The sequence below is a fragment of the Mastomys coucha genome, unplaced genomic scaffold (assembly GCF_008632895.1).
Source record: "Mastomys coucha isolate ucsf_1 unplaced genomic scaffold, UCSF_Mcou_1 pScaffold5, whole genome shotgun sequence".
Lineage (NCBI taxonomy): Eukaryota > Metazoa > Chordata > Mammalia > Rodentia > Muridae > Mastomys > Mastomys coucha.
This window is the reverse complement of record NW_022196911.1, coordinates 82,002,275-82,023,697: the sequence shown is the minus strand read 5'-3', so window position 1 is coordinate 82,023,697 and position 21,423 is coordinate 82,002,275. Positions and strand designations below refer to the sequence as shown.

The following is a 21,423-nucleotide window of genomic DNA, read 5'->3' as shown; positions in this document are numbered from 1 at the left end:
ATAAGAAACATTAGCAGCCAACTGCTAGATACACTCAGATAGGAACTATAAAATCTGAGGTAGAATCAAGTATTAGAATGTTATAGCTGTTAAAATACATTGGTATGTATTCATTATTTAAAAATACTTATGCACATGTGTATATTAATGTGTGTGGATATGTATATTGATTCTAGTTAAATGCTCATTTAAAAAACATTTTAGAGATAAAAATTGTAGGATACCATTGATTTAAATATCTATCCTAAAGAAGATGCATAGTAAATAAAGAAATTTCCTGAGTACTTACTACTTAGTTAAAATGTGAATCTTTGTATATTTCAAATATTTGTACCTAAAATACTATGCTATTAACTGGGCATAGCACTGCACACTTGTATCAAAATTACCTCAAAACAAAATGCTTTCCTAGTATAAAAAGTTTCAGATGTACAATTTTTATTTGATTTTTATTTTTGAGGCAGAGTCTCTTGTAGAGGCTGGTCTTGAACCCTCTGTCCAGCTGAAATTTGTGTCTGAACTCCTCCTGATCCTCTTGTCTCTACTTCTCAAGTGAGTGTTTGAAATACAGGTGTGAGACTCCATGCCTGGCCACAGTCTCACTCCTCAGTAGCTAAGTACTGGAAGGTGTTTAACTCACACTCCAGCTTCATGTCATCTAAAAGAAATTCTCACCGTTTTCTACTCTGTCCTCTTACATGTAAAATTTCCTTCTTGGTCACCAACAGAACAAGAGTCATTGTTTTATTGTCTGACCCCTGGTAAAGTGGTGCTCAGGTACCACCATGCCTTCCCAGTGAGGCAGTTTCCAGTGGCTAGGATTATAGTTGTGAGCCACCATGCCTGGTGGCATTTATTTATTTATTCATTTATTTAATGTTCATTGATGTTTTACCTGCATGTGTGTCTATGTGAGGGTGTCAGATCCTCTGGAACTAAAGTGAGAGACAGTTGTGAGCTGCCGTGTGGGTACTAGGAATTGAACCCAAGTCCTCTGGAAGAGCAGCCGATGCTCTTAACAGCTGAACCATTTCTGCAGCCCTTTTTTCTCACCCCATGGTGTTTTGTAATTTACATTGTGATCATTAAGCTCTAAGTCTGTGCTCATGACTTCTTCAGACTTCCTTTTTTTTTTAATAAGATACATATATTGAATAAAACTGGAATCTGAAATCAAAATGTGCAATAAGGCTACATGCATTATTATATATGGAAAGAACTTTTTTGTATTTATATGCGTTTATTTTATTAGATATTTTCTTTATTTACATTTCAAATGTTATCCATTTTTCTGGTTTCCTCTTTCTTCAGACTTCCTAAATGGATGTGGAAAAATCTCTACTGAGTTTTTTCAGTGAATTCCTCTTTGTACTAAAGCCTACCATGATTTTGTTCCAATTCAGGGCATTTCCTAGGTCTTTATCTGTTATACTTTCATATATCAAGTGAATTAGAAGTACTCGCACAGTGTCTTTATTCCCATTTGTTTTGAAAGTTAGTTAAGATTTGTTTCTGATACTCTTTTCTTTTACACTTTTTGTCTTACTGACAGCTTCCATGCAAAGGAAACCCAAGTCCTACTCCTCTTCTTTAATGGACCAGATTCCTATCAAGTTCCTCATTCGGCAGGCTCAAGGGCTGCAGCAGGAGTTGGGAGGTATTGGTTCTTCATTTGTCTTTGCGAAAGTTTATTGATATGACATATGTTACTGCTTATGCTATAATTTGTAGTAAGTATTCATTGTTATAAATGTAAACAGTTAGCCAGGCAGAAGTGGTACACACCTTTAATCCCAGCACTTGGGAGGCAGAGGCAGGTGGATTTCTGAGTTTGAGGCCAGCCTGGTCTACAGAGTGAGTTCCAGGACAGCCAGGGCTACACAGAGAAACCCTGTCTCAAAAAAACAAAAAACAAAAAACAAAAACAAAAAAAAAATGTGTAAACAGTTGAAGATTGAAAATGCTTTTTGTTCTTTTGCTAAATCCATTATCTCATTCCCTACAGATCACAACCCCCTAGAAAAATCCAGTTATTTTCAGTTTGACATTTATTTTAATTTTAAGTCATTTCTTTTCATATAGGGTGACCCAAATATTATGGCTGATATTTGAGTGTTGGGGTGCAGCCTGGTAGTAGAGTGCCTGCCTGACATATGTGATGCCCTGGGTTCATTCCCAGTACCGCACATGACACATGCATGCCGACCAGTATATACTTATAATTTCCTCCATCTTATTAGGAGGTTATTTGGATACAAGCCTATTGCAAGCTTCAGAATGTCAAGTTCAAAATGCATTTGTGGTCAGGTATGGTGGCTTAGCTTTTAATCACAGCACTTGGCAGGCTGTGGCAGTCTGGCCTACAGAGTAAGTTCCAGGACAGCCAGAGCTACATAATGAGACCCTGTCTGAAAAACAGAACAAAACAAAACAAAGGGTAAAATTATTTGCCCCCTCTAAGCTACAGAATACTGAAGCTCAGCAATGCAGTGCACCTCAACATAGTGCCTATTTTCCTTCACGATTGTATGGCTGGCTCACTATGAGTTGCCCACTGCTGCTGCCTGATATAACAGGAGAGTTTGTCTCATACTGCTAGCCTTGTAACGATTTCAGAGTAAAGTCCAGGACACTGTAAAGCTAAGAACTCATCAATCCAACTATCTAAAGCTGCAGACTGCCTTTGACCTAGAGAACAACGGTTTCATATGGTTGAAACTAATAGAAGCTCACATAATATTTTCAGAAGGTGGATGATATTATATACTGCCTCCTTTTCCTCATTGAGATTTGCACTCAGGGCTGTATGTAAGGGTTAAGCTAGTACTGTACCACTGACCCGTATCTGTAGCCCTCTGCCTCTGCTGAGATGCCAGCCCATGTAGATCCACTTTATTATTTGAAAGTGTTCTATAATATTCTATGATATACTAATATGTATATAATAGTTTGGTTGTAAATATTGGTCAATAGACCTGTGGGAGTTTTAGAAACTTGATGGTTCTTAATAGCCATCTTTCATGTTAAGTTGTGGTTTTCCTGTCTTTGAAGTAATGATTTTTCTTCTTTCTTTGCTGTGGTTGGTTTGGAAGAACATAGTCTTCATTGGACATGGTTAGCCAGATGGCTACATTTATTATAGCTTTACATGGTCTGTTTCTTAAAAAAAGAAAAAAAGATGCAGTATTTGGCAGCACTGGCCAATTAGCATGTTTTGCTGAAAGAGTATAGTCTGTAGATTGGTTTGCACTTCTCTATGTCTGTTGGGAGTAGTTTTAGTTGTACATATGTTTAGAGATTTAAAGTTCAGTAGCACTTTTGATTATTACAATGCCTTTTTGAATGTAGAAACGTCAGTTTTAAGCAGTCTTGATGGTCAGGCATGGTAGCACATGAAAACCTTAGCATTTGAGAACCTTTTTTTTTCTCTCCTGAACTCCTGAATGATTGCTGTGTTAAACAGCTTTCACCGTGATCGTCAAACAGTGGGTTGAAGTAGAGAAAAGCCAAGAAAGACTTGCTGCAAGGAGCCATTCTTGACATACTGTGAATTAGTTTTCTTGGGGACTTTTAAAATGCTACACAGATTTTTTTTTTCTTAAATTAAAAAAAATTTTTTTTCACTACTGGTATTAAATTTAGGCCCCCACACACATGAGGCAAGTCGTTTGTCATTGATCTATACCCTCAGTCCTTGTTATAATGTCTCACTAAGTTGTCCAGGCTGGCCCTGAGCTCAGTGTGTAGCTGAAGCAAGACCTTGAATTTAGGATTGTACAGCCTCAACCTTCGGAAAAGCTTGGATTCTGCCCTAGGCCTGGCTAGAACTTCTTAAAATGTGGTCTGCACTTGCAGAAATGGACATGGCTAGAGCTGTGGACCACAGTTGAGCCCAAGCAGGGGCGCGGCATCCATATACAGCAAGTTTCCTTAGCTCCTGATGCTAGTGAGTGGCCAGTGAGGTGAGAAACAGTACATATCTCTGTCCCTTATGGCTGCTGGCTGCTAAAATAAGGAGTGGGGAAGATTCTGTTTTGAGAACTGAGAGTCCAGTTAACTTCCTGTTTTGTTTTTTAGGGCTGCATTCAGCTTTACTACGTCTTCTAGCAACTAATTACCCACATTTGTGTATCGTGGATGACTGGATCTGTGAGGAGGAGATCACAGGGACTGATGCACTGTTAAGGCGAATGCTCCTGACTAGTAATGCCAAAACCCACTCTCCGAAACAGCTACAGGAAGGTACAGTGACTGCTCATTCTCCCTCCCACTACTGCTGTACACAGGGGCTGGGCTGACTGGACTCCTGTACTGTAAGCAGGTGTCTTTGGGGTAAGGATTTTAACCATCTCTTTGCTATGCTGGGAATTTAGTTGACATCTTTATAGCAGTTTTGTATTCTGTGTTACATCACTAAAAAGATTTAGAAAATTCCCAAACTGGTTAGAAATAAATATAGTAGATCAAGGCAGTGTACTTGCTATTAATGGGTAATGTTTCGGATTAGTATCCCCAAATACAAATAGTGTGGGCTACATATTAACATTACATTAGTTGTTTTAAAAAGTTTCAGTTCATAAGCCTTCTGAATACAATTATAAAATCAGTGTAAAGATTCTCATTGTATAATCTTTACTCATCTTTGCAGTGACAATTTTGGCCTTGGTGCTCCATCCAAACCTAACCTGAATTTTTGTTGTTGTTGCTCTTGAATTCTTTAGCTGTTATTTCTAAGTCTTTTTCTCTTTTCCCTTTGGAGCTGCAGACTGAACTCTGGGCCTTTTGTGCGTTCTGGGCCTGTGCTCTGCTACTCAGCTCTACCCCCCAGCTCTTGAGGTCATTGTCTTTTTGTTTTCTCTACACAACTGAAGGAATTGTGAGCCAATTGTCTTTGACATGTGGATTTTGAACCCAGATACAAAATGACACGATGTTCTTTGCAGCTTTGGTTAGTTTTCTACACATTTCTTTCAGGTTCTGTTGGTTTTCCAGGGTGAAGTACATGCATGCCTATCTGTTTCCCTTGAAGTAGTCAGTTGGCCATGAATGGCTAGGTATAGATATAGATACTGTGTTATTCATAATGGCAACAAAAAGAATTAGTTTTCCCACTTGTTCTTTATTTTATGCTTGCTAGCCAGATGTAATTAGTGACCACTCTAGTGTAGAGATAATTCTAGATATTTAATAACAGCAATCTGCTGGATGCTAATCTCCTATAATGGGACACCTAGGGGAAAGTGTCAAGGAGCCTGTGGATTTTGAACCCAGATACAAAATGACACGATGTTCTTTGCAGCTTTGGTTAGTTTTCTATACATTTCTTTCAGATTCTGTTGGTTTTCCAAATTAATAAGCTACAGAAGCAGTTACCCCAAAAAATGAGGTTAGCTATTGTGTCACTAATAGGATTTTTAAAATGAACTTTATGAAATAACATGTGTACTTTCATGGATTTTCATTTATTTCTATTACAATCTAATTTATTTGTTTAGTATATGTTTGTGTGGGGTCTTGCACATGCCACACTGCACATATGGAAGGCAGAGACAAGATGAGGGAGCTGATTCTATCCTTCATGTGCAGGCATGGAGCTCAGGTTGTCAGACTTCACTTGCCCAACCCTCTGGGCCATCTCACTCCAACCCTGAGTTCTCTAATGGCTTTAACACTAGCTTAGTGAAAATGTAGCTGGCAGTGGAACTTTAACACCATTGCTTTCTTGACTTGTTTGGCTTCTACTTTTAAGAAAGCAGTATTTATTTCTACTTGGTAAACATTATGGGATTTAAGAATGATTGCTAAATTTTGTTTTTAGCATTTTCAGCTGTCCCTGTAAGTCACACACAAGTGATGCAGATCATGGAACACTTGACTCTACTTTCTGCCAGTGAACTTATACCATATGCAGAAGTATTAACGTCCAACATGAACCAGCTGCTGAACTCTGGGGTTCCACGGAGAATTCTTCAAACTGTCAATAAGTTATGGATGGTTCTTAATACTGTGATGCCAAGAAGGTAAATTCTGTCTACTGCTATATGGACTAGAGAAGTGTATAGCTTTGATAATGTACAGGTTACTTAGGTATTAGAGAAATATTCACAAGACCACTCTCATTAATGGATTTGAGTATATAACAAAATTCCTTTCTGAAAATGACTAGAGATCCTATGTTGGGGTGCACTGGTGCTTGTCTTTAATCTCAGCATGGATTTGGGAGGAGGAACAGCAGAGCTATGTTTGAGGAAGGCGTGGTCTGTATAGGAAGACTTGTCTCAAAAAAAATTGTTACATTTTAAAGAAAAAAGTATACTTTAAGAAATAAAAAGTATTAGCAATTTGAGAAAGTGTTTGAAGGTATTTTCTTCTACTTAGTTATTTGTGGCTAACTGATCTGGATTATGGTGTCTTACATTACTGTTGTTGTTCCAAATTTTGTTACACCCTGAGCCATTTGGGCTGGCTTTAAAACCCTGATCCCCAGGCTGCAATCTATGCAGTTAAACCTGAGGGGGTGTAGCAGGATCGAGGCATAAGGTTTAAAAAGAGATCCCTCTGGTGCAGCAGAGTTTGGAGAACAGGGTGTGCCTTCATTGTGGTTATCAGTTGGTTGGTGCTGGCTCATAGATTGTGTCAGTGCAGCCAGGCCAATCTGGAAACCAGAACACCTGGCTGACTTCCCTGAGAGCTTGGTTGAGTAGGTCTGGGAACTGCCGATAGGAGGTGTTCTTTCAAGGTTTTTGTTGCTGTTGGTTCTTTTTTGTTTGATTGATTGTTTGGGTTTTTCTCTCTTCCTTCCTTCCTTTCTCTCTCTCTCTCTCTCTCTCTCTCTCTCTCTCTCTCTCTCTTTCTTTCTTTCTTTCTTTCTTTCTTTCTTTCTTTCTTTCTTTTTCTTTTGTTTTTTCGAGACAGGGTTTCTCTGTGTAGCCCTGGCTGTCCTGGAACTCACTCTGTAGACCAGGCTGGCCTCGAACTCAGAAATCCGCCTGCCTCTGCCTCCCAAGTGCTGGGATTAAAGGCATGTACCACCACCACCTGGCCTAAATTTAAGTTTTACTTTACATCAAATAATAAATATACATAATGATACTTTCCACTTTCTACTTTAGAGTCTGGTTACCCAGAGGAAAACCATTATTCAGCTTAAAAAACAAAATTCTAGCATTTACATTTCTTCATTATAGCTCAGGAATAGGCTTATAGCAAGTACGGCTTCTTGGTTTTCTCATTTAGACATGGTTTGTGAAGTTTAGCAGCCTGACTTGCTTCCTTCCGGTGAAGCTTTCCCTTTATTTTATAAAATAGTTGTATCATTTAGCTAGAGCAGTATTTAGTGTTTATCTTATTTTTTTAAAGATTTATTTAATTTCATGTATATGAGTACACACTGTAACTGTGCAGATAGTTGTGAGCCTTCATCTGGTTTTAGGAACTCTGCTCACTCTGGTCGGCCCTGCTCTCTGCTGCGCAAAGATTTATTTATTATTATATATAAGTATACTGTTGCTGTCTTCAGACACACCAGAAGAGGGCGTCAGATCTCATTACAGGTGGTTGTGAGCCACCACGTTGTTGCTGGGATTTGAACTCAGGACCTTTGGAAGAGCAGTCGGCGCTCTTACCCGCTGAGCCATCTCACCAGCCCAGTGTTCATCTTATGATTATGTATTTACAGTTGAAGTGTGCAGTATATTACAATATTCTTTGATTATCTTTTCTCTCTCTTTCTTGCTTTTTTCTCTTTTTTTGGTGGAGGGGAATCTCACTCTGTGAGCATGCTAGTCAAGTATGCGCCCCTGAACTACGCTTCATAATGGCTTCTTTCTTATATACAAGAGCCATTCCCCATACTTGGCATTGCTATAATACTTACCTTGTTTCCATTTGTTATGTTATCAATAACTAATAAATAGTTCACTCTAAACTCTTTATTAAGACTAGGTTTACTTAATAGGAAGTACAACAGGAACTAATCTAACAGCAACATTATTTTCACAGGGACATCACTTTTAGAGCTTCTCATCTTAATTTTCCCCAGGACATGCACGGTTGTCCTAGATTGCTGTTGTGTCTGCCTTGCTGGGATTCCCCTTTTCTTTCTTGGTTTCTGTCCACACAGAGCACCTGCTAACTGCAGCGCTTCTGAGCCAGGTGGAAGGGGCTGGCGGGGGCTCGGGCGTCACGCGCGTGCCTTTGGAGCTTGCTTGCTTCTCACATGCGGTTGCTGATTTGTTTAAGTGTGGTTCATAAACTTGAGAACACACACCATTCTGACTTGACTTCCCACTGGCTGGGAGGCTGCTGTGCTGCCGTTTCCTAGCCCTTTGTATATAGCCATTGCTTCCTTTACTCATAAAGGCTTCCCCCTTTGTCTTCTGGAATTTAATAATGATGTGTTTTCCTTTCATAGTGTTAGGTACTTGATTGATTTTTTTTTTTTTTTTTGATTTTTTTTAATTCTGGTGAGCAGTGTCTCTTGATTTTTAGAACTTTTTCTGTCTGGAATAAATTAAGTTATGTGCATTTTGTGTTGATATGTGCATGTGAGTAAAGGTGTCTGAAGAGGCCAGAGATACTGCATTTTTAGGGGTTAGAGTGACTTGGGTTCTGGGAACCGAATTCCTGTCCTCTAGAAGAGCAACAGATGCTCTTAACTTCTGAACCATCTCTCCAACACACAAAAAAACCACTCATGGCGGTCCATTCTTGTGATCTCAGCACTTGGGAGGCGGATGCAGGAGATATCAGAAGTCAGGCCATCTGTTGCTATATAGTGAGTTGGGCCCAGCCTGAACTACATGAGAGCCTTTCTCAGAAACAAAACTAAAAAGAAACCCCAAAGTTTTTTTTAATACCTGCTTTGCTTTTTGTTTTTTCTTTTTTCTTTTATCTTGAAAATAACATTTTGTTAGATGCAAAGGACCAAATAACTGTATACGTCAGTTATAACATAGCTATTATGAGTATGTTATTGTTTCCTCACCAGGCTGTGGGTAATGACGGTTAATGCACTCCAACCTTCCATAAAGTTTATACGACAACAAAAATATACCCAAAATGATTTGATGATAGATCCTCTCATTGTCTTGAGGTGTGACCGAAGGGTTCACAGGTAAGTTATTCAATTTCATTTGTTTTAATAGAGCTGTACTTTGGAGAATAAAAGAAATTGAAAAAAATCATTTTAATATCTTATTGCTGTTAGAAATATATAGTAATATAATTTATGCTGCTTTTTTTCTAGCTGCATACATTCGTAAATTATAGTCAGTATAATATTTAGTATGTGGATAATGAAATCTGGCTTTAGAGAAAAGGAGTTCTTGGCTTTGGTAGTCATCAGTAAATGATCCTTCTGACTCTTAAAATCAAAAACAGAAAAGATGACCATTAGCTATCTGCTAGCTCGTTAAAAGGGTTTTGCTCTATGGTGTTTTATGTTGAGACAAGGTATTGCTGTATAGCTGAGGGTGGCCTTGAACTTCTGATTTTCCTGCCTCAGCCATCTTAGTGTTGGGATTATAGTTGTGTCACTATATGTAGCTTGAAAAAATGATTTTAAAACACTGATTTATTGTAAGACATCACATACTTAAAAATTGTGACCCTTTTGGACCAGTTGTCATGTTAGCTTCACTGATTCCACACGTGTCTCTAATTCCTAGCTAATTATTTTGAAATGCCTCTAACTCAAAAGGCAGAATTTAATTAACTCAAATTAATATTTGAATTTCAAATTGTCATGATAAATAACATTAAAGGCAAATAAGTTGAGGGGTCTACCTTTAATGATTATCATCTACGGAGAAAGACGATAGCTGTATGAGAGTAGTGCAGATGAGTGATGTGCTAAATGAATTTTTGTTGTTGTTTTGTTTTTGTTTTTTTTTTTGAGAAGGGATCTCACAATATAGCTCTGGCTGCCCTGGAACTCACTATGTAAACCAGGCTGTCTTCAAACTTACAGAAAATCACCTGCCTCTGTCTCCCAAGAGCTGAGATGAAAAACATGCATCAGGTGGGCAGGAGAGATGGATCAGTGGTTAAGTGAACTGGCTGCTCTTCCAGGGACTCAGACTCAATTCCCAGCACCCTGTGGCTCACAACTATCTGTAATTCCAGTTCCAAGGGCTCTGGCCTCTGAGGACAGTGCATACATACACACATACATACATACATGCATACATACATACATACATACACACACACACACACACATACATACATACATACATACACAGTGCATACATACACAGACATGCATGCAGACAAAACACCTGTATACATGAAATAAAAATAAAGGTTAAAAAAAAAAAAGCCTGGTAGTGGCACCCACCTTTAATTTTAGCACTCTGGAGGCAGAGGCAGTTGGATTTCTCAGTTTGAGGCCAGGTGAGTTCCAGGACAGCCAGGCTACACAGAAAATCAATCAATCAATCAGTCAATCAATAGTGGTGGAGTACTGGGAGAGATGGCTCAGAAGCTCATGTAGAGGACCCAGGTTTGGTTCCCAGTATCCACATGGCTCCTAACCAAGTAGTGTTACATATTAGCACATGCCTGTCATTCTAGCACTTTGTAAGTCTAAGCAGGTAGATCAGGAGTTTAGGGTCATTGTCACCAACTATGTAAGTGTGAGGCCAGTCTGGGCTAGAATGAATCTATAAATAAAACAAAACAAAACAAAAATGGGCTGGTGAGATGGCTGAATGGGCATAGGTGCCTGCTGCCAAGACTAATGATCTCAGTTTGACCCTTGCAACACAAATGGTAGAAGTGACACACATGTACTCAAACATATACACAAATACACATGTGTATAACATAAATGAATAAATAAATGTAAACAAGAAAAACCTGCCCCAGTCAAAAGAACAACCATCAAAGATCAAATAGCATGAGACAGATTAGAGATAGTCAAGGAAAGTTGTCTGTGATTTGGTCTTGGCTCCTTTGAGACACTTTTACTATCTAGCTTTGGCTGGTCTGGAGCTTAAGTAGTCCAGGCTAGCCCTGAACACATGATACTTTTCCTGTTCCTCTAGAGGGCTAGGATTGCAGATGTATACCTGCATGGGAAATATTCTGAGAAGAATCTTTGGAGCAAAGGGTTAAATTTTGAGAATTGTGTGCTTTTTGACTGAGAAAATAAGTTAGACTAAAGAGCACCTTGATTGTTAGGCAAGATAGAGTAAAATGTCTGCTGTGCAGACCAGAGTTCTAATCCCAGAACCCATGTGAAAACGAGGTGTGGCAGCAGACCTTGAACCCTCTCTGATGAGGGTTGGGGAAAGGTGTGTATCCCTGGCTATCACTGGCCAACCAATGTGGCAGATTGATGAACTGATTCAGTGAGACCATGTCTCAAAAAACAAAGGTGGAGAGCAGTTGTGGAAAGACTTTTGGCCCTCTACATGTATGAGTACATGCATGCACATGCACCCTCAGTAGCATGTGCCCACACCTACACTAACAAATACATATATCACATACACATACTAAAGTTATAAAAAAGCGATCGATCTTGCATATATATTTATGCAACTGGCATCTTATAGTTGATGGCATTCTCAAAGTGTAAAACCTAAAAAAATTATCTAAATATAATTTGCTGAGATCAAGATTTCATAGGAAATAGAGTCATCAGAATAAACGGGCAGTGTAGTCTAGAAAACAGGAATTTTTTTGAAAAAAAAAACTTATTTTTTTATATTCCATATCTTACGCACCCCCCCCCCCCCCCCCCCCCCCCCCCCCCCCCCCCCCACCCCATCCCCGTCCACCCTCCGACTGTTCCACATCCCATACCTCCTCCCCAACCCCCTGTCTCCACATGGATGTCCCCACTTCCTACCCCACCTGACCTCAATTCTCTGGGCCTCCAGTCTTTTGAGGGGTACGTGCATCATCTCTGAATGAACACAGACAAGGGAGTCCTCTGCTGTATATGTGTTGGGGGCCTCATATCAGCTAGTGTATGCTGCCTGTTTGGTGGTCCAGTGTTTGAGAAATCTCCGGGATCCAGATTAATTGAGACTGGTCCTCCTACAGGATCGTCCTTCTCCTCAGCTTCTTTCAGCCTTCCGTAATTCAACAACAGGGGTCAACTGCTTCTGTCCTTTGGTTGGGTGCAAATATCTGCATCTGACTCAGCTGCTTGTTGGGTTTTCTGAGTGTAGTCATGCTAGGTCCCTTTTTGTGAGAGCTCCATAGCCTCAGTAATAGTGTCAGGCCTTGGGACCTCCCCTTGAGCTAGCTCCCACTTTGGGCCTGTTGCTGGACCTTCTTTTCCTCAGGCTCCTCTCCATTTCCATCCCTGTAATTCTTTCAGACAGGAACAATTATGGATCAGAGTTGTGACTGTGGGATGGCAACCCCATCCCTCACTTCATGCCCTGTCTTCCTGCTGGAGGTGGAAGTTCCCTCTCCCAACTGTCCGGCATTTTATCTAATGTCCCTCCCTTTGAGTTATGAGTCACCTCCCAGGTCTCTGGTACATTCTGGAGGGTTCCCCACAACCTCCTATCTCCCTAGGTTGCCTGTTTCCATTCTTTCTGCTGGTGATCAGGGCTTCAGTCCTTTTTCCTCACCCAATACCAGATCAGGTTCCCCTCCCCCCCCCCTTTCCCCCCTGCCCCCATCCACTTTCCCTCCCAGGCCCCTCCCTCCCCACTTGTGATTGCTTTCTTCTCCCTCCTAAGTGGGATTAAGGCATCCTCACTTGGGCACTAGAGCTTGTTGACCTTTTTGAGTTCTGTGGACTATTAGGTATTCTGTACTTTTTTTTTTTTTTTTTGGCTAATATTCACTTATTAGTGGGTACATACCATGCAAGTCCTTTTGGTTCTTCCTACATATGTTGTAGTTTTACATTTTTTTGGGTGCTAGAGCTCGGGGCTCAGTGTGTCCTCTCCTTTGAGCCCCAGCCCTAGCCCTAGGGCTTTGCCTTACCTTTTTTTTTATTTTTTAAATCTTCATACAGTTTAATTTTACTTTTACCAGGTGATCATTCTAATGGTTTTTAAAAGATGTTGGACATCATACATAACGATAATGAGGATTTGCCTGGTGGTGGTGGTAGGGATGTGGGTGGACTTAGATCTCAAATGAGCTAGCTTTGTGTACATAACTTTGGGAGCTGAGTGAAGGGGTCTTTGAGATTCTTTACTAATATCCATTTTTCTTTGTTTCTTCTGATACTTTTCATATGTACTAGTGTGTAAAAATAAAGGTATACAGTGAGAAGTCTCACTCTCACAACTGGGTTAAAGCCAAAGCTTTGCTGGCTGCTTTTGACCAATTCCAGTTCTGTGTCCAGAGGACCTTACTATGTCCATATATCCTTCTTCATTGTGTGGCATGCATTTCTAGTTCTTGTTGTGGCTAGTTTTTAAATTTATATTCTTTCTGATACATTTTTCTTCTTTGTTTAGGTGTCCCCCACTCATGGATGTTACTTTACACATGCTGAATGGGTATCTCCTTGCCTCTAAAGCTTACCTTAGTGCCCATCTGAAGGAAACAGCAGAGCAAGATAGACCTTCCCCGAATAATACAGTAGGCTTGGTTGGACAGACTGATGCTCCAGAAGTGACCAGAGAAGAACTGAAAAATGCATTACTGGCTGCTCAGGTAAAATTTACTAAAGTAAAATTTTGTCAAATGGCATGTTTGTTTTTAAATAAGTAGATGGCACATTGGCACTATATATATATTTGTATATGTACACTGTTGACATTGTGTATTCTTTTTATTCTAGAATATAAAAAAATATTATCTTTGCTTCAGACTACTAGGTAGACTCTCATTATGAAAACTTAATATAGATAATATGGATTTTTAAAAAATATTTATTTATTTATTATATGTATGTACACTGTAGCTGTCTTCAGACACACCAGAAGAGGGCATTAGATCCCATTACAGATGGCTGTGAGCCACCATGTAGCTGGGACTTGAACTCAGGACCTTTGGAAGAGCAGTCAGAGCTCTTAACCACTGAGCCATCTCTCCAGCCCCCGATAATATAAATTTATATTTATCAAATTATTATAAACCTTTAACCAGTTTGTTATATTTCACTTGATCAACATATGTTTATTGGACACCTGTGTGTCAGATACTAGTTCAGGACTAGGGACATGGTGGGGAAGGAGATAGAACCTTTAGTTACTTGTTTTTAATGATGAGATGATAGAAAAAGAAATTAGATGTTGAAGATAGACTCTACAGAGAAAAGTGAATACACGATATTATAAAGTGTCAGGCTGCCTTCCATATAGGGACTTCAAACAGATCACTTCTCGAGTCCTGCTTTGTAAAGTGAAGTGGAGGGAAATAGAGAGGCACCTGCTAGGATCTTGGGAAAAGTAGAGTGAGAGGAAGGAAAGGAATTAGGCTCAGGTTGGCTGTAAGTGGTAATGTTAATATAAATGTATGTAGTGGCTGAATATGCTGGCTGTTTTCTTTATCCTAGCTAGGTCCCCAGGAAAGACACAGAGAGACCAAGATTTATTTTCAAACTTTATCTCAATATCTGGGTAGTCCATTATCTATTCTAATCCCCTAAACTAATCTGGCTACCTCCCAGCCAAAATCCCCATAATACTTGCATTTAGGACCTTCTATGCCAGCTGAACTCTCATTTTGTCTCCTTTCCTCCTTACTCCTGGCTCAGTAAGTCTTCCTCTTCTCGCTCTCCTGCCCTGGCTGGCAGAAGTCCTGCCCTATTCTCGCTTCTGCCAGCCATTGGGTGATCAGTTTTTATTAACAAGGCAGAGAATAAAATGGTAAGAATTTACTTGAGACAGGAGCTTCTCTTTTTGTTTTGTTTTGTTTTTTGAGACAGGGTTTCTCTGTATAGCCCAGGCTGGCCTTGAACTCAGAAATCCGCCTGTCTCTGCCTCCCAAGTGCTGGGATTAAAGGCGTGTGCCACCACCGCCCAGCAAGACAGGAGCTTCTTGACATAAAAGTGTTGTCTGGATCGAAACAAGATACGAGAAATCAGCATTTGATTAATACAACAATAACCTTTACATAGTGCACAAAATATTACCCTACTCCACTGGCTTTGGCTACCTTGTCCATCGATATTTATGAACTGAGGTCTGCACTCCTGCCTAGTGGTGTATGAGCCTTCAGAAGTATGCCAGGTGCTAGTTTACATGCTGGTTTTGCTTGTTTGTTTTGTTTTTTTTCAAGACAGGGTTTTTCTGTGTAGCCCTAACTGTCCTGGAGTTCACTCTGTAGACCAGGTTGGCCTTGAACTCAGAGATTCACCTGCCTCTGCCTCCCAAGTGCTGGAATTAAAGATGTATACCCTTACCTCCTGGATACTTGCTTATTTTTATCTTATGTGTGTGGGTATTGTACATTTATGTCTGTGCAGCATGTGCATGCAATAGCCTTAGAAGTCAGAAGAGGGTGCTGGAATCCCTGCGACTGGAGTTACAGGACAGTTGTGAGCTGCCATTTGGGAGCTGCAGATTGAACCTTGATCTTCTGGAAGAGCAGCCAGTGTTGTTAACAACCAAGCCACCTCTAGTCTCCTGCATATGTTTATTTGTATGGAAAAAGTAGTTTGTTTGTTTGTTTTCAGATACATCAGGAGTTTTTAGCCTTACAATGTGAGGCCCTCTGCATTGTCAATTGTTCACTTCTGCTCTAAGAATGACCACATTTATGGTGTTGTGCCATTCTGTTCATATGAAAATAGGGATTTCATTTTCAGATCAGCTTCTGCGAGGCTCCTTACATGTATTTTCCACCTGCTTGTAGGACAGTGCTGCTGTCCAGATCCTCTTAGAGATTTGCTTGCCTACTGAAGAGGAGAAGGCAAAGGGTGCCAGTCCCGACATCTCCCTCAGGAAGGCTCAGGGTGTCATTGGCATCAGCACTACAGATAAAGAGACAGAAGGAGAAGACACTTTGCTCTGTGACCTTCGAGAAGTCCAGTGCCTTATCTGTTGCCTCTTACACCAGATGTACATTGCAGATCCCAACATTGCTAAACTTGTGCACTTTCAGGTACGTGTCCAAAAGAATAATGTGAATGTTCAAATTTTTTCTTGAAGGCTTTATATATTAAATTAATATGGGTCATTTGAAAGTGAGAAAGGATCACGGTCCTTTGCAATATGCAGAAAAATCTAAATCTTCAGTACTGATAAAATATTCAAATACTTTATCTCTTTTCTAATGTATCAGGAAAGTTCAATTACTAATACATTTATATATATTTGGTATTTGGAGCAGACTCTATAGAAAGGAAGTGAATCTTCACTTTCATCTTCATCTGTCTTTGACTTCTCCTTTTTCTCCCGAGACAGGGTTATCCATGTGAACTTCTGCCTCTGACAGTCGCAGGGATCCCATCTATGCACATCTGTCTGGATTTCATACCAGAGCTTATTGCCCAACCGGAACTTGAAAAACAGGTAATGAGCACTTTTCAGTGTGACTATTAGAGAAGATATTTTATAAATTTTATCATTTAAACTTTTCAAAAGATTTAACATGTGGATTTTGTATTCCAGATATTTGCTATACAGCTGCTTTCTCATTTGTGTATCCAGTATGCATTACCAAAGTCACTGAGTGTGGCTCGCTTAGCTGTCAATGTTATGGGGACTTTGCTAACAGGTGTGTAGCCAATCAACAAAAGTATCTAATAACATTTATTACATGTATTTTCTGAACTTTAAGACGCAGCAGCTTGTATTGAGACAAAGTTTTTCTGTGTGGCCTTGGCTGTCCTGGAACTCATTCACAGAGATCCTCCTGACTTTGCCTCTCAAGTGCTGGGAGGGCATGTGCTACTATGTTCAGCTTATTGGTGTTTTAATGAGTCAGTATGACACAGTAAGTGTTGCTCTTATCTTAACCTATGCCATCCTTTGAGTTACTGTTCTTTTTTAATTTCATACTTACAAATATGATTTATAGTGTAGAAGAAGCATAGACACCTTTGTTTCGAGAATGTGTATATATATCATGTGTTTAATAAATATATATTATATATTATAATTTTTTTTGTTTGTTTGTTTTTTTGAGACAGTGTTTCTCTGTGTATCTCTGGCTGTACTGGAACTCACTCTGTAGACCAGGCTGGCCTTGAACTCAGAAATCCACCTGCCTCTGCCTCCCAAGTGCTGGGATTAAAGGCGTGTGCCACCAGTGCCCGGCGTTATAATACTTTTTGATAAATGAAAATAATATCTGTAGAATTAGAATACAAATTAGAAATTACCAAGTGTGTCCAATTCCAGAAACAAAAATATTTGAAATGTCATAAATAGCTGGGTGGTAGTGGGTGAGCACTGGATGAGGCCAGCCTGGTCTACAGAGTGAGTTCCAGGACAGCCAGGGCTACACAGAGAAACCCTGTCTCAGAAAAAAAAGTAATAAATTAATAAGTACATTAGCTATTTCCTTAAATTCTACAACCTGTTCCACAACTTACCCTGTATTTTACCTACCTTCTGGTTTGTAGAGTAAATGTTATAAAAGAAAAGTACTTTAAAATTATATGCGTACATTCCATCCTTTAGAAGGTTGTGTCCTTTCTCTGTGTTCTTCCTCTAGTTTGTTCATTTTCTTTCTATTGTTTTCACCTCACGTTATAGTAATTTATAGCAGTTAAGGGTTCCTGTTGCATTTAGTCCTGGTGTTACCACTAACTGTCATGTCACTTGGAACAAGAGTTATTTTTTTTCCTCCAGGACCTCAGACTCTTGCCTTGCACGTGCTAGGCAAGAACTCTATGCTAACTTGCCTCTTTCCTTCCGAGTCTTAGAATTGGAATAACTTTTTTTGGGGGAGTGGGGGGGCATGAAACAGATCCTCACTATTTTAGATAAGGCTCTCCTCAAACTCAGAGCTCTGCCTGTCTTTGCCTCTTGAAGGCTGGGATCTTTTAGAGGCAAGTTTACTTAAAGTTTTCTCATATGCCCAACTGGTGTGATCCAGTTGTGAGAACTGGGTGAAATAATGTAAGCAGTGTACTTATCATAGGACAGGGTTGAAATAAAAATGTGGGTCTTGGTGATGACTGATTAATAGAGTAAAAGCTGTTAAAATTAGAGTGGATAGCATCCTATAAAACTTAGTCTTTCTAGCACAAAACAGTACTAATATGTTGTGTAGGATGCCTATTTTGAATTTATATTTGCAAAACAAACAATTGTGCTGCTTTTCTTCCCACCAGTTCTAACACAAGCTAAGCGGTACTCCTTTTTCATGCCAACTCTTCCAAGTTTGGTCTCCTTTTGTCGAGCATTTCCTCCACTGTATGAGGATATTATGTCTTTGCTAATTCAAATAGGACAAGTATGTGCCTCTGATGTTGCCACTCAGACAAGAGACATTGATCCAATCATTACACGTAAGTGCTACCCACTTTAATGTTTCAAACAAGACTATATTCATTTCAGAATATCTTGCCTTAATTATTTTCTCCCCTTATTTTGTAGGTCTTCAACAAATAAAGGAGAAACCTAGTGGATGGTCTCAAATTTGTAAAGATCCATCTTACAAAAATGGATCCAGGGACACTGGAAGCATGGATCCTGATGTCCAGCTTTGTCATTGTATTGAAAGCACAATAATTGAAATAATAAACATGAGTGTTAGTGGAATTTAAAAAAAAATTTCTAAATGCAGCCATTTGTTGCATTTACTAAATCTGGACTTTATGAGAACTCTGAACTGAATGAGAACAGTGAGATCTTGGAATTGTTGAAGTGACACAATTCAGCATGAGGATAATTTAGAGCTCTCTGAGAATTGTACTTGTTTGTTTGATTGGCATATCTTTGGATCTGCTCTGACGGTATATTTATATTGTAACAGCTGAACTTTTTTTCCATTGGGGACACTTTTCTTGCTACTAGAAAGGGATTGGTTCCTGTACTTAGCATTTGATGTGAAGAAAGATTGCCAGGCTTTTAATTTAATTTCCTAAAAAATGAGCCTGTGGATAGCCCTCATTTGTGAGTTTTCAACAGTTTTCAACAAAGAGAGAAAAAGAGGAAGGAGAAAGAGGATGTAGGACAGGAATCATTTAGAAAAAATTACTATGGAGCAGTGGTGGTGCACGCCTTTAATCCCAGCACTTGGAAGGCAGAGGCAGGCAGATTTCTGAGTTTGAGGCCACCTTGGTCTATAGAGTGAGTTCCAGGACAGCCAGGGCTATACAGAGAAACCCTGTCTTGAAAAAAAAAATTACCATTTAAATACACAGAAATCTTACAGACTTGTAATGCAAGTAACAGTATTACATGTTGAAATTCTAATTTGTTAGAGACAGTAGTAAGTTGGCTTAAAAAAAAAAAAAAAAAAGGCAGGTAAGCCAGGTGTGGTGGAGCATGCCTTAAATCCCAGCCCTAGGGAGAAAAGGAAAGGCAGGTGGACCTCTGTACCAGGCCAGCCTGGTTTATATAGTGAGTTCCAGGAGAGTCAGAGCTATGTAATGAGACCCTGTCCAAAAAAAAAGACTAATAAATGACTGCCTTGGAATTACAGATGAAGATCTAAAGATTTCACAAATCTGCTTCAATTTTTCCTAATATATGAAGCCATATGTTTAAAGAGATACTTGAATAATTTGAAATTTTAAGATACTGATTGTAGTTACAGAAACATCTTTGTGCGAAGAACCTGAAAGTAAATTTCATTTATCCTTTTTAAAATTTATTTTTATAATGCTGTATTATCTAGTTCTCAGAGGAGCAAAGATGTATCAAATTAAATGAATTTTAGAGCAATAAACCCCAATAGTGCTCTTGGTTCATCATCAGGATTATAATTTATATTTTACTTTGAGATGTTTGAGTAAGAAAATACAGTGTTTGAACCTCAGGAAAAATTATAATGTGGAAAATACTGTGTTGGTGACTTTGCAGCCCTCTGTTAGGAGCTTCATGATTAAGGAGATGCATTCGGATAACCATAATCATTTTTTTAAAATTAAGTAGCCAATGTAGAAGGTACTTCTTTGCTCTTTGAGAAATACCTCAATCATTTGCCACCCCACTCAAAGCAGACCTCTGGTTAAAGAAGGTAGTAAGTTAAAAGGAAAGTTTGTTTTTTTTACACAAAAAGAATTTAGCTTCATCCTTTCCTCTGGTACATAGTCACATCTCATTTTTCTTTGTCACTCCTGACCCTACCTCATGAAGGTGTTCTATTAAAACAAGTTTTCTAGTTGTTTCCAATCATGAAGTGCATCGTATCATGCATGATGGAATATATATATAACTTTTTATTAGATGCTTAATGTTCAATTAAGTAATTTTGATGTGAAGAGTAAAAGAATATGCTTTAAAGATATACCACAAGAATTTTCATATTTTTTAAATGAGGCAGTTTTGTAGTCACTTAAGATTAAATACAACTGCTCCTGTTTTGTTTTTAAATGAGGCCTTTCTGGAATATTTTGTGTGAATAGTAGAATCCTTTAGGAATTCTGAAATGTTTGAAGTATGTTTTGTAATGAAATACAGTACACATTTTGTGGATCAATTTTCAAAGACTAGTCATAACCTACTGTGTTAAAGTAATAACAGCCTGTTTTTCATCCAATTTGTTGATGATGTAAATAAAATGTGTAAATAATATTAGTAAATGTTAATATTCATGTATCTTAAGTTAAGGTTCTAACTTTGTCACAATGTGATTTTTTTATTCAAGTCAAAACAGATGTGTGCAGCTATTTTGGATATTGATTTATAAACATTCATTCTTTATCAATGACCTATAGTTTTTGAGTTTTATTTCACAACTGTTAATGTAAAAGTACCAGGAGAGAATCTAGGGCACCCTAGTTCCGGGGCTTTAATGTATCCCTTTCTGTAAGGTTACATAAATGAAAGGACAGGAAGACCATGGAACCCTAGCAATTGTAGTTTCAGATGATTGTGAGCCACCATGTGGCTGCTAGGAATGGAACCTGGGCCCTATACAAGAGAAGCAAGTGCTCTTAACCACTGGACCACCTTCTTCAGATCCTGGAGTCTGCTTTTATAAACCCAGTTTCACAGGGCATGTTTTTTTTTCTTGGAAGCAGCTTCTTTTTTTTTTTTTTTTTTTAATCATTTTATTGACTAATCTATTGAACTGATAATCAGAACTTGTACCCCATTACTAGGCTGAAGACTTTATAACTTTCAAGTGTTACAACTGACACTTGTCAACTGAGGAATTCACTTTTAGGATAAATTAAGGGCACTGAGCTTACTATGTCAAAGGTAATGTATTTTTCATGATTATAAATTCCATCATTTTAGGAAGCTGCATAACAGAAAGAAAACAGGGTTAACAATCAGTCTTGCTCTCTAATTAACTGAAAAAAAAAAGTGCTTCACAGTTTAGCCTTTTGGAGTCTCTATTAGTTGGATCAAGGTTAGGCTACAAACAACAAC

At 38.9% G+C, this 21,423-nt stretch overlaps 1 protein-coding gene across 4 annotated transcripts in view; it reads left to right on the top strand.

Moving 5' to 3' along the window:
- Ints2 (integrator complex subunit 2) overlaps positions 1 to 20,755 on the top strand; it is a 48,635-nt gene extending 27,880 nt beyond the window's left edge. For all 4 annotated transcript variants that reach the window (XM_031352282.1, XM_031352281.1, XM_031352284.1 and 1 more), the window contains 10 exons: positions 1,553 to 1,657; positions 4,078 to 4,242; positions 5,819 to 6,020; positions 8,990 to 9,115; positions 13,437 to 13,635; positions 15,782 to 16,030; positions 16,333 to 16,440; positions 16,540 to 16,645; positions 18,210 to 18,386; positions 18,475 to 20,755. In XM_031352282.1, the coding sequence (XP_031208142.1) occupies positions 1,553 to 1,657; positions 4,078 to 4,242; positions 5,819 to 6,020; positions 8,990 to 9,115; positions 13,437 to 13,635; positions 15,782 to 16,030; positions 16,333 to 16,440; positions 16,540 to 16,645; positions 18,210 to 18,386; positions 18,475 to 18,644 (1,607 nt within the window). In that variant the 3' untranslated portion in view covers positions 18,645 to 20,755. The remainder of the gene's footprint in view (positions 1 to 1,552; positions 1,658 to 4,077; positions 4,243 to 5,818; positions 6,021 to 8,989; positions 9,116 to 13,436; positions 13,636 to 15,781; positions 16,031 to 16,332; positions 16,441 to 16,539; positions 16,646 to 18,209; positions 18,387 to 18,474) is intronic.
- Positions 20,756 to 21,423: the final 668 nt, after the last annotated feature.